This window comes from Phyllostomus hastatus, unplaced genomic scaffold (genome assembly GCF_019186645.2).
Source record: "Phyllostomus hastatus isolate PE091 unplaced genomic scaffold, TTU_PhHast_1.1 phas_contig_17, whole genome shotgun sequence".
Taxonomy (NCBI): domain Eukaryota; kingdom Metazoa; phylum Chordata; class Mammalia; order Chiroptera; family Phyllostomidae; genus Phyllostomus; species Phyllostomus hastatus.
Genome location: NW_025333664.1, coordinates 12779604 through 12797411, shown reverse-complemented (window position 1 = coordinate 12797411; position 17808 = coordinate 12779604). Strand labels below are relative to the sequence as shown.

General features: G+C 49.9%; 1 protein-coding gene across 1 annotated transcript in view; it reads right to left on the bottom strand.

Moving 5' to 3' along the window:
- PTPRT (protein tyrosine phosphatase receptor type T) overlaps positions 1–17808 on the bottom strand; it is a 668348-nt gene that overhangs the window by 566736 nt on the left and 83804 nt on the right. The window contains exons 4-5 of the mRNA XM_045832856.1: positions 16803–16918; positions 1736–1910 (exon numbers count right to left, since the gene is read on the bottom strand). Of these exons, the coding sequence (XP_045688812.1) occupies positions 1736–1910; positions 16803–16918 (291 nt within the window). The remainder of the gene's footprint in view (positions 1–1735; positions 1911–16802; positions 16919–17808) is intronic.

Here is a 17808-nt window from a genome sequence, read left to right as displayed (position 1 = left end):
GCCTTCCAGAGCAGGGGCGGGTGGTCAATCAATGTTTCTACCTCCAAGCACACCAGGTACCGTTCCACAGCTAGCAAAAGAGGATCGGCTTCCTTATTGCATCCACCAAATTATGCTACATTAAAATTTTAATCGGTGAACATAACACTGGAAAATGAGTACATTCATATGCTGCTGTTGCCAATGTAACCTGTCAAACTTTTTTTTTTGCAAAAGCAATATTGCAAAACACAGAAAAATCCGTAATGATCCTCATATTCTTTGGCCGACCAACTCTACCCCTAGGGAATTCATCCAAGAGAATAATCTGGTTCAATAGGATAAAAATGTTCTCTTTGGAGAATGCCGTTGAGGTGTTAATTATTGCACGCACAAAGGGAAGATAAACAACAACAGAAACACCTGGAATTACCTAAACAACTACAAATAGGGAGATTTGAAAATACCGCATGATTCACTTGACGAACCAGCATACACCCACTAAGCATTATAACAAAGATTATATGGACTTCCAGGCATAATCGGGCAATCAGTCCCTTGAAAGAAGCAGAAAGAAAGCCATGTACATATTTTAATGGAAGGCAGATCAACGATCCTTCAAGGTGAACAAGAAAGTTGAAAATTAAATCAAGGCCAGTGAAGTGAGGGATTGCTTATTTCAAACATCCTTCCAAAATATTGTCATTATACTGTGTTTTCAAATTTCTAAAAATTCCTCAGAAACTACTGTACTCTCCGGATGCTGCAAAAGCCCACCACCAACACACAAGGACATGGGCTGATTCTGTAACAGGGTGCAGCCAAGAGGGGAGCCTCAAATAGGGATCTGTAATAAGATCCAGAAGAGCCTGGAGATAATTGGCTCCACACCACAGGGCCACACCTGTCCAGAATCTGGCAGCTGTAGCCAATTGTGAGAGGAGCCGGAAATGGGGCTGCAGAGGAGGATTGGCGCCGGGATTTAAACCGAGTCTCGGCAGGCATTTGAGGGGGAGAACCATGCGCAGCCCTGCAAGAGAGAACCACACAGCTTTAGCAGAGTGAAGACTCTCTCGGCCCTGAGAGAGAGAACCACGCAGTCTTGACGGAGTGGAGACTCCCGTGGTCCAGGGAGAGAGGACCACATGCCTTTGCCAGAGTGGGGACCCCCACAGCTTTAGGAGATACGGTACTCTGGACTGGGCAAAGGGGGAAGGAAGGAAGAACTGTGTCTGTGGGTGCTTTAAGGGATTTTAGGATTTTTGGTGAAGACATTAGGTCCCTACTTTAAGTTTGCATAGCATTAAATAAACATTTCCTTTCCTTTTCACAAATCTCTGGCATTGAGAGACGTCTTTCCTCTGGCAGCAGACATAACGGACCTGGGGGCTTCTTTTAATAATAGTATATTGCCCCAGGCCCCCCTTGTTTGTTCTGTAACAATTCTACCTTTAAATGCAAAATGGAACCGAATTTGGAGATGTCTCCTATGTTATATGAGTATCCCATAGACTTTCACATACGGATCCAACATGTAAGACCCAACTTTCAATAACAGTGCAATACTGCACGATTGTACAATAATGTGTCTCTTTGGGGAGTGTGGCAGGATGCAGGGGCTGGGGGGGGGGGGGAGTTGTGTCTTAAACTCCTGACGGGGAGGAGGAGCCGCAGATGAGAAAAGGTCCCTCGCCCCTCCCATCCCCCTTACCTCCACCGAGTGAGGAGAGGCGGGAGGCGTGGCTGGCGCACTCACCTTTCACGATCAGCTCCGCGTAGTTGGACACTCCAGAGCCACCATCAGAGCGGATCACGCAGCGGTACTTGCTCACACTCCGCTGGGCAGTGTCTGCCACGCTGACCGTGGCCGAGAAGCGCCTGTGATTGACCACACGGGTCACCATGAGGGCCGTGTCCCTGCCGTTCCATTGCTGCAGGATAAAGGAAAAGAGGGAGAGGAGAAATCAAATTATCGTGTGCGCTCCCTGGTGACCTTGAACATGGAAGCCCCACCCATCCCCACGGGAGGGGCTCCTGGGGAGGGGTGTGGTGACAGTCAGTCATAAGGGGTTTCCCTGGCTGGTTATGGGGAGCGATCTGATTTAAGAATAAACTCTGCTGGTGGGCTTATTCAGGAGGGCAGATGCCTGGCGGTAAGGAGAGGGCCCTGGCCCCTTCTAAACACTTTGGTTCCTTGCTCAGCCTGCACTTGGGGGTTGACACCCAGCCCCTTAACCTTCCCCCCATTTCCCTTCATCTATTAAGCAGTAAAGACAGGGTTCCCTCAAAGACAGATTCAGACAGATTAGAGAAAACCCAACCCTTAAAGTCATCAACAATAGCCCGGCCTCCGGTCCCACACTAGTGTCCTGGTACCCCAGGGTGGGCTCTGAGTCCCACCCCACCGAGGACCAACCTGTCCCCAGGGCAGAGTGTGGATGCAGGCTTTTCAGCACCTCCTCCCCTCCTTGACATGTGCTCCTTCCCTGCCTGGAATCTCCTGAGTCCCTAGAGATACTCCCTCTCCCTTAAAACCCAGTTCAGTTCATCACCATCTCCGGCAAGCCCTCCCACCGTCACGCCACCTTCTGGAAGCTATTCACTCTCTGTGGATGGCGCAGACTTCTCACGCAGTTTTGCCTACAGGTGTTTCCCGCTGCAGACTGTGGCTCCAGAGAGCAGGCCTGTGCTCTGTTCGTCTGCAGCACTGTTCCCACGAACCTCCGGGCGTGATAAACACTTCCACAACCCAGGTAAATGCACAAGCATTTTTGCCTTTATCATCCTGAATCTTAGGGGTGATGTTCTGAGCTTGGATAGAACCCCTTCACAGCAGCAAGTTATGATAACTGGTCGGGCACACGCACGAGGATGCAGTTTGAGTGGATATTTATTAAGTGCCTACTATGTACCAGACCCCGGGTCTCCTTTTAAATCCTCACAGCCAAAGAACTTGCATGTCAGCGAGGTTATATAAATATGCAGAGCGAATAAGTCTCTGCTCCAGGTTTTGCACCTTCAAGCCAAGCATTCTTTTCACTAAAGACCTTCTCGTCGTTGCCTGCCTTAAGTTAAATTTTTTCTCCAAAAGTAGAATCAAGTGTTTTCATCATCTGGTCAAATTTTGGGAAGCCTTGGGATTTATAAATTTCCCCATGTCCCGGGTCTTCCAAGAGGCACTCTTCATCATTCCCTGCACTGAGGAGACAGTTCCCCCACGTGGCGACCTACTGCCACCCTCGTCACCTTCCACTGCCCCGTCAGTGACGTGTCAGGACTGCAGGAAGCAAATGAGGCGGGACAGCAGGGCGCAGCCATGGGCAGGAGGCCAAGGCGTCCACACGGGCTTGCTCCAGCCTGGACGGGGAGATGGCAGGTGATGAGTTTCTTCTGTGTTGTTTTGTTTTTAAGATTTTTAAAATTTATTTTTAGAATTTAAGGGAGGGGAGGGAGAATAAGAGTGAGAGAAACGTGCATGTGTGAGAAAAACATCTATCAGTTGCCTCTCACACACCCCCCCACAGGGACCTGGCCAGCAACCCAGGCACGTGCCCTGAGCAGGAATGAAAACAGCGACCTTTCAGGCTGCAGAGCGACGCCCAGCCCACTGAGCCACACAGGTCAGGCCAGTTTCTTCCTCCTTTTGCTTTCTCGCATTCTCTGGACTTTCTGCCTTAAACATGTTTTGCTTTTATACTTGAAAATAATCAAATACCTGGTATTTTAAAAAGCCACGGCAGTGTGAAAGACAGTCACCACCTCCCTCCTACCAGAAAGTGAGCAACGTGACCAGTTTAAAAAACAACAACCACCACACAACAAGGCAAGGAAATGGAAGGGGGAGGGAAAGCCCTTAGGGCCAGAACTGCCAGCGACATGCCGCATGTTACAACGAGGATGGAACGATGAGGAATGGCCAGACTCCAAACCCATCTCCCCTTCCCCAAACAGTGCAAAGAAGACATAGAGGAAGTTGTGGAAAACTGCAGGGAAGGACCGTGACTGGAGGAAGCGTTGGCTGATGTGTGGGAGGGCCCGGGAAGACAAGGGGTCGCCAAAGAAGCCCGTTCTCCCCACTGCTGGGCAGGGTCCTGCAAGGCTGCTGTGGAGGGCGTGGGTGAGTGACTGAGTGATGGGTGGGTACCTGCTAACCTGATTTCCTTTTAGCAGCATGCATACATCTTTTTTCGTTTTTTTAAGCTAGTAGTGACTTCTCACGAGCATGGGCTAAGTGTTTTACACGCCTCCTCATTAATTCCTCACAAAAACCCACAGGGTGGACACGCGGTATCCGTATTACATGAATGAGGAGGCTGAAGCCCAGAGAAGCGCAGCTGCCTGCACAGGTGTGCACAGCTGGGATGTGAGTGCAGAGCGTCTGGTTTCACAGCCTGTTCTGGAACCATCACCCATGTAGCTGTAATGCACCCTCACTCCCCAATGGGAGAGAGTGCGAGTCACAGGTGTGCCCAGGATCCACCTGTTTTGCAATCAATTTCTTAGCTGAGGATCAAAGAAAGAAAAAGAAAAAAAAAACCCACCATGACAGGGTAGAGGAGAGGGAAGCTCTGTAGAAGGCGGGAGGTAATCAGCAAAAATGCATATGCTCCAACCAAACACGCAGCTCAGGAGACACAGGACTCTTTCTCAGACATCCCAGGCTTTGAACAGCCAAGACATTCAGGGTATGAGAAGGGAGAGAGCAAGGGTGGTAGCGACACACGGGCTCTAAGAAACAGGCGCTGGGAGAGGAGTGGTTGAGGAAAGGTGCCCCCGAAACAAATAAGCGAATAAGCCTAGAGATGCTGAGGGAAGAAGTACAAGGAGCAAATAATGCCGCCTGCAGAACTCAGAACGGCGTTAGAAGTTGATTAGTCCCAGGAGTAACGCTGCAGAAAATCGGGGACCTGGAGGACAGGCTTGAAAAGGAGAACCGAAGAGCCAGACAGCCAAACGGCAAAGATGAAAGGCACTGGAGAGATGAAGAAAACGGAGACCAGACAGCTAACTACCACGGAAGTAATTGGTATCCTAAGGTAGAGAGCGGAAAGAAAGGAACACAAATCACATCCCGGGAAATACTAGGTCACTTTCCTGTACGAAAATAGAACCCAAATTTTCAGCTTGAAATGGCCCACCATCTCCTTGATTAAAATTTCTGAAAGCCATAGTAACTCAGGTATCTGTTCATAAAAAAATGGACTCATAAGGGTAAGGAAGTATATAAAAATCCAGACCAAAAAATGTGCCGGAATTAATGCATAAACCAATCTGGGTTAAAACTCCTCGTCTGCGACTGTTTCCAAATCCAAGGATGTGGCTTGTCCCCCCGTGGCCACAGGGGAGCGAGCTCTCAAGAGGCTACAGGTATTTAGACACTTGTAAGAGGATGGGGTGGAGCCAGGGAAAGACAGGAGAGGGAGCACCAGTAAAACAGGCCACCAGATCTTCAATGTGTGCCAACCTGGGCAGGTGACGTGTTTCACTGAGCTTCAGTTGCCTCACAGGCACAACGGATTTGATCCCGTATCTACTTCGCGAGCTATGGCGACGAATAAATGGGAAGGCATATTCCGGCATTAGCGGAGTTCTCCGAATTAACCATGAAATTCGCCACGAAAAGTGGGGTAAGCAGGATCACGCCCCTCCCCCGAAGCTGTCCACATCCTAACCCCTGGAACCTGTGGCTATGCCACCTTCCGTGGCAAAAGGGGCTCTGAAGATGGGACTAAGGATCCTGAGGTTAGCCGGGGTTATCCAGGGGGGCTCAGTGTCGTCACAAGGGACCTTATGTGTGAAAGAGGGAGGCAGAGAGGACAGAGTCAGAAAATGTGGTGACAAACACGGAGGTCAGGGTGGTGTGGTTGATGGCCTGAAGGTGGAGGAAGGAGCCGAGGACTTCAGGCAGCTTCCAGAAGGCAGGAAAAGGCTTCTCCCTCTGAGCCTCCAGAAGGCACACAGTCCAGCCAACACCCCAACTGCAGCCCACGCTGGCCATTTCGGACTTCTGACCTCACGAAGTGAAGTAACGAATTTGCGTTGCTTTCAGCCACTGTGTTTGTGTGGCTTGTTACATCAGCAACAAGAAACTAACAAAGAGCAAAAGGGCTGATTCAGTGCAAAACATTCATTTTCATTTGTACTTTATTTCGATGTCCCCTCCAGTATTATTTACTTTTCTCCTTAATGATGTCAGATCCTGCAGGACCAGTGAGGATTAGGCGCCTCCCCCTGAACGGTGATTCACGCTTTTCTGTTTAGCTCCAGAACCACCAGGCTTTCTCCCATCAAAGGATGGGAAATCGCAGGTTGTCTTATAAAATCTAGGGGAAAGGAGACTGCTGATAATCACACTTGTCATATTAGGAGCAGGCAGCGGCAGGACAGGAGCGAGCAGGAGGGCCCAGAGTCACGAGAGAAAAGAACGCTGTGGTGGACAGTGGGCAAGGAGAGGTGAAGGTTAAATTCAGAGAGATGAGCCCGCCCACAAGGGCAAGCAGGTGCTGAAGGTCAAGGCAGATGCAGAGCAGCCCAGGGACCCAGGAAGGGACAGAGATCAGGAGGGATTCTGGAAGATCAGCGATGGTGAGAGGCTAAGACGCAGGATGCTGCGGCAGTGTGGACATGGGTTTACGCAGGGTCAATGTGTAAGAAGCACAGGTCCCCGCCACTGTCTCGGCCCTGGGCAGAAGCAGAGGAGAAAACGCAAGGGGAGGGGTCGTTAAGCAGCAAAGAACTTAGAAATCCGGGCCCGTAGGTTTGAGTGGACACAGGGAAGGGCAGAGCAGGAGCTATGCCAGGAGCTGAAGTGGACCAGAGACCAGGTGGGGAGCAGACCTTCCCAGCCGGACTGTCAGGCGCCATGTCAGTGCACTGGGATGAGAACATGGGGAACGCCAGGAAAGAGGAGGGGGGCTGTGAAGGGAAGGTCAAAGTCCTGGGAAAAGCCGGAGAGAGGCGTGATGTGGCTGGTGCAAAAGGAAGCCTCCCCTCTGGGTTGTTGGACACTTTCTTCTGCCTCCTGTAATCTTTTTCAGACACACACACGTCTTTGCTCTGGAATTTCAGGGTTCACTTCCTTTCCTCTTGTGGCAAGTCTTTCAGACCTCCATCTGTTGTCCTAAGTCAGAATCATCTTCTCGCCCCTCAGAGTCCAGGAGCCAACTGAATAAATTTCCCAGTGGGCACCAATAACGGTGTCGTGGGTCAGGCTCCGGGAAGCTGAGTCTGAGACATGGCGACTCCTAAGTGCTTGCAGGTGACTGTGGGCGGAGGACGGGGTGAGGCAAAGAGCGGAGCAAGGATGCGGCCAAAACCGGAGTCTAGCTCAGCCCGATCCCCCAGGAGCCCCCAGCATGAGCCGAGACACAGCACTGATTCCTCCTTAGCGCCAGGAGCCAGCATTTGAACCCCATGTCGGTCTGTCCTTGGCCCTGGCCTGCCGAGTGGGGGAGGACCCGGGGCACTTCTCTGGGGCGGGGGGAGCTGTGAGCCTTTAGCAGCCAGCATACTATCGAAACCACTGAGAGCACCCGTCCTACCCGGCACTGCTCTCACTGCCTCCTCCTGCAGTGCGTTACACGTAGCATCTCCTGAAATCCCGTGAGCCACCACTGCCTTACCTGCTGGTAGTCTGCTCCGAAATCTAGGCTTTAAAAACGTGGGGCTGGAACTGACCTCCACAGAACACTGGCACCACGGGAAAGCTGGGGGACCCCGGAAATAACACGCTTCTTCCTCTGAAAAGGCACTGGAGTGTCTCCCACGAGCACGGAGTCCCATAACTGAGTGAGTCTGATAAATGTTTTACTTCAATGAGGTTCGTCCGAGCATTTCCGTAGTAAGAGTTGCATTAAGTAACACTTTCAAGTGCTTGGGCTGTGCCAGGCTCCGTGTTCACTGGCTGACATGATAGAATTCACTTAATTCTTTTTTTTTAAGATTTTATTTATTTATTTTTAGAGAGGGAAGGGAGGGAGAGAGAGACAGAGAGAGAAACATCAATGTGCATTTGCTGGGGGCCGTGGCCTGCAACCCAGGCATGTGCCCTGACTGGGAATCAAACCTGCGACACTTTGGTTCGCAGCCCGCGCTCAATCCACTGAGCTACACCAGCCAGGAAATTCACTTAATTCTTTAAAAATCCCTCAGCAAGTGCTTTGCAAAGGGGGGTTCCCAGCCAGCAGCATCAGCGTCACTGGGAACGTGTTAGAAATTCAAACGTTGAAGAGAATTCCTGGGCTGGTCACCATTTGTAGATGTTGTTTATTGGGGTTAGCAGTCTGAGTTTTCCCCCTTATTCTATTATTGGTCACACTGGAATGTACTCGTTACTTAACCAAACTGGAAATGAGGGAGTCTGGAGTATGGAAAGTATAATTTCTGCCCAGAGGAATTTACAGGCTGGGTTAAGATTCCCACAAAACAGCATAAAGGGTGAAATGTAAACAAGAAGTTGGGTACTGAAATACCCAGCTTCATAGGAGAACATGGTTGCCATGAAAAAAACAATGCTCTTAGAATGATCTAGAGCAGTGGTTCTCAGAGTGTGGTCCCCAGACCCACTGCACTGGCACCCCGGGGAACTCGCTGAAATTTCAGATTCCCAGGCCCCACCCCCTGATTAATAATAAATCAGGAACACAAGGGATGGAGTCTCTTGGTGACTGTGATGCATGACAAAGCATGAGCTAGGCCCTCTGAATACTCCCATTTTACAAATGAAGAAACTGAGGCAGGGAGGAAGAGGGAAGGTGACCTGCTTTCTTTGCCCAAAGGCTGTCTGCTTGCTGCGCTATATGCCCACGCGGCTGAGTCCGCCCCGAAGGTGAGCCTCTTCCCCATTCATCGTCCAGGGGGTACACGTGTTCTGGGTTGAAAAAGGCGTTTCAAAGCTGAATCAGTGGTCCTGCTTAATCCCACTTTATAGTCGTGTATTTCTCATCAAGGCAACCGTTCCCTCTGAAATCTGTTTTTCTTTCTCCTCTTGAATCTGTCTCTATCCTTTAAAACAACTCGAATTCCACCTTCCCTTTGTTTGTTCTGTTTTATGTGGAATCAACAGTCTTGGTTGAAATACACACTCTTTGCAAGAGCAGGGGTTACAAATACCTACACTTCAATATTTCCACTCCGGCCAGATCTCTCTACCTTCAGGAACCACCTGGAGAGAAACCCAAGAGGAGCACCTGAGGCCTCAGAGAGTCTGCTGATAGCTCATGGTACCCAATGAGCTATCGAGGCCTCTATAATGGCCTCGCCACTTTGCAGTCCACCTTCCTCGCTGCTCTGGGGTGCCGTGACGTGACTGCCTTCATAAGGAGATAAGACACAGCCTGCGAGAAAGGCTGTCATTATTTCAGAGAGCGCATGCAGGCTTGTAATTGATTTACAATCAGCAGAAGTGGGAGCATCATGGTCTTAATAAGAGGGAACTGTGTGTAACAGACATTGGTCCTGTTTGATGGGAGACATTCTAATACAGGGCCCTGTTGCCTCTACGTGCTGGTCTGAGCTCCTGCCATTTAAGAAAAAAAATCGGGGGAAAGAAAAGTTAAAGTAAAATAAGGCCCAGCATTTGCAGCTGAAAATCATTCTAATTGCTCAAGAAATCTCCTGGCTAGAAAATATTTAGGTAGAATTCCTGCAATTCGTTCGCAATGACTATTCTTCTCACTTCCGGTCATACTGTTTCCATGGCGTGACACTGGCAACTTGCTCAAGTCATGCCCATTGATTCTCTGCAGGTCCTACTTGTACCTCTTTAGCAGTCTCTGGAGAATAGCTGTTGATTATTCTTCATTATAAGTTAAAGGAAACATAAGCGGACATAAATCATTTTTGATTAGCCATGCTGGAGTGTGTGGCTGACTGCTCCTTTGGGGCTGGTTTCTGGCTGCAGAGGTGCAGCCGAGTCAGGAGGGTCGTGGCATCAGCCCCTCGGGGAGCCGAGCCACAGCCCTGAGGAAGGAGGGGGAGCAGGTGGCAGAGGGCCTGCCTGCGTCCCATCTCCCAGCGTGGCACGATCTCCCTTTGACTACTTCCAGTGCACCTCACAGAATTCCGCTCCAGGGCCACGCCTTCCTAGAGCACTTAATCTGATACTCATAAGCCTCACCTCTCTCCCTACTCCCTATTCAGCAGCCCCTTCTCTTCCCTGGTAGCCTGGTCACATTTGTAATGAAATATTTATTTAAGTCTGTGCTTAGTGGCTTAATGTCCGTGTCCCCTGCCGGAAGGTAAACCCTGAGAATGAGAAGCAGATCAGTCTAGTCCAACACTGCCTCTCCAATCCCCTGTGCACTGGGGCCAGGATGAGGTAGAATCAAAACCCAAGGCATGTACACTGGGGCTGGGCTGAGGGGAAACCCTGACGAAAAGGAATGAGAAAGTAAAGGAGGAGAGAATGAGTGGGAGAGGGGACATATCCAGGCCAGAGCGGCCAGGGGCCCCAGAGATGAGGGGCATGGGGTGAGGGACGAGGAGGCATCAGGAGCAGAAGAGTTTGAGAGTGCGTAACCTCCCCCAAATCCAGAGCCCAGCTGGGCTGTCCTGGCCTAGCCCGTTCTGGAGGAGCTGTTTGTTCACCTGGGGAACCTGCGGCTGAAAAGGAGGAGAGACAAGGCACGGGACAATAGCACCACGGCTCTGTAACTCCACTAAAAAAAAACAACAAAAAACCAGCAAACGGTAGACTTCCTGAACCTCATGGCTTGTACATTACATCTCGATAAAGACACTAATGAAAGAGTGGGGCTTCCTAAGCACAGGGTCCCTCAGCTATGACACAGACCTACTGTACACAGATGCCACCCAGATCTGCCCTCACATCATCTCCACAGGACTTCAGGGGGTGGGGACAGGAAACACTGCCGCAATCATGAAGCGCCTGCCTCCTGCGGTGAGGTGAGTAATAAACCGCGTTGTCTCTGACCCGGGAGACTCGTATCTTCTGCCAACATCCGTGAAACTGGCAGCCTTGCTCATCAGCTTTCAAAATAAGGTAAAATCTCAGGCGCCTTCATAAGTTGTTGGCTGATGACTTCATTGAACCAAGAAGGCAGCAAGACTTTCAAGGGGGGAGCATTGCCAAACACTAAAAGAGTCGAATATAAGGACTAATAATAATCATATAATGATAATAAGAGCCTGCGGCTTTAGCAACAAGGAAAACACTGGTGACCTTCAGGAGGACCGCTTCTGGGAAGAGGTGGGAACCAAGGAAAGCCCCACTGCGAGCACAGACACCTTGTTTAATCAGAGTGGCTAAGAAAGGAGGAGAAGTAAGAAGGCAACTCGAGGGGAGGAACTTGCAAAATATTCTAAGGGGTATTTTTATTTCATTGACTTTGTAGATTTGAGAAACTCAGATCTATTTGAGTATCTAGTACAATGCAAATTAGACGCATGTAAATATGTGCTAAACTGATGATTTTTTTTTAATAGAAAGCCATCTGCATGGAAAGAAAAACTGGATGGTGACACAAGGTGACAGGCCCATGAGGTGGGCACGGAAGGACGAGCCCAGGACTTAGGAACAGGGCACAGACCGAGGCTCAAATGCTGCCTCGGCCACTCACGACCTGTGTGGGTCCGACCCGTGCCACTCAGTTACCCTGCTGAGGCTCAGCCCCCTCATCGATCCGATGGGCCGGAGATCGTATTTACCTGAAAGACTGGTTATGAGGATTAAATGCACTGGATGGGTAACCACTCAATAAACATCAGCTGAAATGAGTACTGTTAATTTATCATTATCATCGTTTAGCTGTGGCATGGCCACTAGATTCACAACAGACGTCCCACATGCCCGAGACAGCTGATGCAGGTGCAGGAGGAGGAGGGTCTGCTTCCAGAACACGCACAGCCCTGGGAGCCAGCGTGAGCCCTGCGGGGGGTGAGAAAACAGGTTTACTGGAAGAATCGGCCGCAGCAAGGACTGATGCATGTGCTTATCTGCTCAGCCCCAGTGTGGCTGCTGTCGAGCTGATGTGCTCACGGGGCAGGAGCCTTTTCCTGCCAGATTAGGGTCTGCTCGCTGTTCAGTGCCTGTGATGTGTCTAAACACATACACTGCCCCTGCTGGGATCGGCGCGGAGCATTTGGACACGTGGCCTGATTTCTGAGGCTCTTCAAATGTTATTTGTTGCAGAAACCCCTGGTGGAGCAAAGCCTTTGCAGAGATGCCTGGAAATCGGCTCTGTAGGGCAACAGACGGAACCTGCTCTGGAGCCCCTGAGGAGTGTGGACGTGGCCCCCAGGGGCCACGGTCTCCCATAAAGCCTGGGTGACACGTGAAATACCGCTAAAGCCCCTCATGGATGAAGACTATCTGATGGCGATGATGAGGGGGTGGGGGAAACCCAAGGGTAATTTTACCTGTAGCCTCAATGGGGGGCCTCCTACTGAGGAATCGGCTGCCCCAAAGCCCTGCCACAGCTGCCCACCACCCTTAGAATATTCCTGACCATTTCCCCACTTTATTAGCATCTTTTCTGTTGAGAGTAATCACCTATATTCATTTTAGTGTATTTAGGTGAAATAGAATAGAGATGCAAATAAAAAGTACACATTATCTAACTTTACAATCAATTAATGCCTTGATATGTGTTTCATAGTGTTATGTGTGTGTATGTATAGAGGCACGTGCATATGTGTGTTTATAAATATGTGGGTACATATGTGTATAGAGTAGTCCCCCTTCCAGACCCATGGGGGACTAGCTCCAAGACCCCAGTAGATGCTGAAACTGTGGACGGTATTGAACCCTGTATACACCACGGGTTTTCACACACACACACACACACACACACACACAACTCTTCACTTGCAGAAGCACTTGCTGGCTTCTCTTTGGCCACACCGTCTTCCTGCAGACACGTGCCCGCGTATGGCACTGTGCCGCACTGCTGATCCCGCCGGCACCATCAGACCTGCTTGCACGCACCCTGAATACTGTTCTTTTCTCTCCCTCTGAAGGGCCCCCCAGGCCTTGGACTAGGCATTCTACTCAGAGTGCACACCATCCGCTCGCATGAAAAAAACGCTTGAAAAATTGCCGAGTTGGGTTCTAGAGGCCAGTGCATCACCTAAGAAAGAAGCAGGTCAGGCAGGAGGCCGCAGACCTCCCGCCCTGCCCACGTGCTCGCTTGGCCTCGAGGAGATGTCATCTCAGAACAAGATGGGCTTGTCTTGGGCTGGGCCTTTACCAACCTTGTCCCTAGAGCAGTAGTGTCACACTCATTTTCACGCGGGCCCACATCAGCCTCGCGGTTGCCTTCAAAGGGCCGGATGTCATTTTAGGACTGTGTAAAGTAACTACTCCTTAACAGGTAAGCAAGAGCTTGGCACTGCCGCTGGATAAAACAAGATGTGGGGCCAGATTCAGCTTGCAGGCCTTGTGTTTGCCACCTGTGACCTAAAGGATTAGAATTGTTCTGGGCTCGGGATGGAGGACTCGCACTGTAATCCATGAAAGCCGGCACCGGCAGATAGTAGTAAGAACATAGTAAGTTTCCAGGCCCTGACCGGTGTGGCTCACTGGGTTGAGCTTAGTCCCACAAAGCAAAAGGTCGCCAGTTTGATTCCGGGTCAGTGCGCATGCCTGGGTTGTGGGGCGGGTCTCCGGTTGGGGCATGAGAGACAACCAGTTGATGTTGATTGCCCTCTCTTTTCCCTCTCTTACCCTCTCCCTAAAAATACAAAAATAAAATCTTTCTTAAAAAATAAGGAACATACTGAGTTTTCAGGAGGGTGTAAAGCTGGGGTACAGGCTGGTCTTCCTTTTTAACTTATTATTTATGATCTGAACCCACTGAAGGGGGAGCGGGCTACAGAGTCCCGCTCCACAGAAACGGAGGCAAGCATTCTCTACAGCGCAGGCAATGGGAATTTTCCAAATGGTGAGCCCACCGACTGCTCTCCAACCATCGCCAGAAAGAAAAGCCACTGGCATACTATCCTGGAAACAAAGTCACTGTCTTCATTTCCCTGACTTAAAGCCCGTAGATAAAAAAGTTTCTGCTTTGCTGACTCGGTGAGTCCTCAGCTTATCTCGGAAGCGACAGCAGGAGATGGCATTGTTGAAAGGCGGCGCTGCTGGAGCTGTCCTGTGGCACCTCCCGGCACCGTGTGTCTACTCCAGTTCCTTTGCAAATTCACAGGCTGGTCGCCCCAGCCCTGTTAAATGGAACAGAGCTCTGGCGAGTCTGTAGGCTGCCCGTCTTGGTGCAGGAACAGACCCAAAGCAATGGTGCATAGGAAACCCACTGCTGCAGCCTTAGCCTATCTCCGTCCGGGCTGCAGCCATGTCTTGGGTAGCAGGAGCCACGACAAGCACCGCATATTTTGTAGAAAGATGCTAACTTGTTTCCAAGCACGCTCTTGGATGTAAGTCTGCACTTAACTAGCCCAGCAGGCATTTGCCAGAGAGCACAGCACATACGCTTCCTGAAATATAGATGAGGGAGATGGTATTTTGGGGAGGTTTCCTTGAAGAAACATTGAATCAGTTCACTCACCAGACACGCTTAAAGTATCCCAGGACGCAGATGGATCAGCAGAGAGCTAGGGACCTCTGTCAGACCGTACTGCCCACCCACGACCTCTCCAGCCACATCCCCAAATTGCTTTCACACCGAGCATCAGTATGCGCTGCAGGCCTGTGACACTGACTCGTGCGCCGTCGATAAGACTGCGGCAGAGAACGCCGGTCCTTACATCAGAGGCTGTTTCCTTATGAGGACTCCTGGGAACAATTCCTGTCTGGCCCGTGTGAGCAACAGTTAGAACTTTCCCAAGCAACTGGTGCATGTTTATCTCGTGGACACTGAACTGTGTCTCAGACAAGTTGCCTCGATTCCGTTGTGGCTGCACTGCTGTGGCGCACGCAGGCAGCGGACGTGGAGAAACACCGTTTGAGCCTTCTTTCCGGCTCCAGTGCGTTCTTTCCTTTTATCTCATGCTGCCTCGCTTTCCATTTCCGCTGTCTTGTCATGTTTTCTGTCCCACTGTAAGCCCCTGAAAACCACTCTGTGAAACAGGCTTTGGCGTACACCGGAAAGTGGCTGAAGAACATGTGGGAGAGCTCCACCCTGTGCGTTCCCACCCATTTCCTCCAAAACTGCGACTGCACCCTGCTTTCACTCCCTCCCACTGACAGACACAAGGCTCAAGGAGTGCAACTCCGAAGTGAGGCAGTGACAACCGTCAAATAATTGGGAAACCCACACGAAGGTGCCCAAGGATCGTCCCACCTCATTCTCGTGACTCAGCTCAGGCAATGCCATCAAAATGACAAAGCTTCTTGGGAGCCTGGTGCACTTTAGGGCTAAGTATAATGAGAAGGGTAAGTAGCACTACTTAATACTCGCGCGACACGCGTCAGTGTACTTTGCTCTCCTGTGGTCGGTATGCAGCCCGGGGCAGCAAGATGGGCAGACGTCACTGTTATTTTCATTCCACTGCCCTGCTAAGGAGCAAGGAAGAACTGCTGGCCCCTAGATGGGCTCTGTGCCCGGGGACTTCCCAGCTGCAGGAGAGGTACCCCAAGACAAGAAGAGATGCCACACTACGACTTCCTATCAAAGTGTGCTGGGCATGAGCCAGGGACCAGTATCCCAACTGTATCTGTCAGAAGAAACAATAGAGGTCTTTCAACATATGAAGCTGGAAGATGCTGGAGTCAGCTTCTTTCAAGTAACACTCCTGTTCCCTGGAATCAGAAGTGCTATCTCTCTAGAGCTATGCTCTCCGATTAGGCTTTCTGTGATATCAAAAATGCACTTGACCGACACAGTGGCTACAGTGCGCCTGAAACGTGGCTAGTGCAGCTGGGTACCCGAATTCTGAATTTTATTTGAATTAATTCAAATTTAGGTTGTCATAGTAAATTTAACAGGTTGCAGGATATGAGATCAATATATGAAAGTCAACTGGATTTCTATATACTAGATATAAAAAATCAGAAATTGACATTTTTAAATGTCTTCTACACTAGCATCAAAAATATGAGATGCTTAAGGATTAAGTCTGACAAAAGATGCGTAAGGCCCGTACACTGAAAATTATAAACCTTGCTGGGTGAAATTACTGAAGACCCTTTTTTTTCTTTTCTTTTAAATATTTATTGATTTACTTATTTTTAGAGAGAGAGGAAGGGAGAGAAACACTAATATGCGGTCGTCTCTCATGCGCCCCCTGCTGGGCACCTGGCCCACAACCCAGGCATGTGCCAGAAGTGGGAATCAAACCAGTGACTCTTTGGTTCGCAGGCCAGCAGTAAATCCACTGAGCTACAACAGCCAGGGCAAATTACTGAAGATCTTAAATTAGCGAAGATATATACCATGTTCATGGTCAAAAGACTTACTATTGCTAAAATGTCACTTTTCCCCACATGAGCTATAGATTCGCTGCAATCAATTCCCATCAAAATCCCACAGGTTTTTCTTGTAGAAATTGACAAAGTGATTCTAAAAGTCATATGGAAATGGAAATGTACCCAGAATCTAAAATATCAGTTTGCCTTAGCCCTGGGAATCAAGGCTTAAAGGACAAAGTTTGTTCAATGGTTATTCGGAAACGTCTACTTCTGGTACTTCACTGTCTGTGGCCTCAGTTTCTCCATCTGTAAACGGGTATATCAATGTTTACATAACAGAACTGGAGCTAACATTTAAGAGGATCATGGATATTAAATGTCACCCAAGGAGCAGAGGTGTGCAAAACATACCCCTTCCCCACCAAGCCCCTCATCACAGCACACGCATCCATCCCTTACTAAGGGATGAGCAAGCGTGAGGAGGGGCCTCCCCCATCCTTACCTGGAGCCAAAGCTTGTCGTGCTGAGACCACTTCCCGCCAGCAATGCACTGGAATGTGGCATTCTGCCCCACGTTCACCTCGACGTTTTGGAGCCGCAGAAAGTGAGGTGCTTTTCCTAAGAGAGAAACCAAAGACCACGTGAGAACAGAGTTCAACAGCCTAAACCCCCTTCTCTGGGGGCACACACAGCTCAGGGGAGACACCAGGCAGGGTGGGATTTGTCCTTGGGAAGTGGCCTGGCTCGGGGAAGAGCTACTGCTGATTGATCACTTACTGTGACCCATGCCTTACTATATGTCCTAAGAGCCCTGCATGCATCCTCTTGCCTAGAATCTCACAAAAACCCATGAGGTGGGCAGTATCTCCATTTCCCAGGACAGAAAATTACATAGTTTGGCATGGCCAGCCAGCCAGAAAGCGGGGGGAGCCGAGACATGAATCCAGGCCTCTGAGAACCTCAGATCCCTATTATTAGCAGCTGGGCAACCCTGCCATGTGCAGGAGAAGAAACTGGGGAAAGGGTTTGGCATAGAAAACTTCTTGTAGCTGGGGGTGAGCGGAAAGAAGAAAGCTGAAGTGACGTGCCTTTGGGCCTCAGGCCTCCACACCCAGCCTTGGTGAAGATGCTGATGAGGAAGATGATGAGGAGCGGAGGGAGGGGAGGAGTGAGGAAAGTCAGAAGAGATCACTAGTAGCTTTCGTTCACTTAGTGCGGACTGTGATTTCTGCCCTGTGTGCATGCTGTCTACACAGTAACTGACCTATAGCAGTGCAGTTGGTGGCGGTATCATCTCCATTTCATGGTAAGTGAACTAAGGCTCAGAGAATTCAGGAAACATTCAGAGTCTACGTTCTCCCTCTAACTACAGTGTCACTTAAAGATGGGAGGGAGGCAGGGCATTCACGCTGGGGTCCGGGCCTAACAGAAGAAATGACGTTCAGATGACACTCAGTGTCCATAAGCAATCAATTCTAGAAGTAAACGTCAGTTTTATGTTGGGTAAC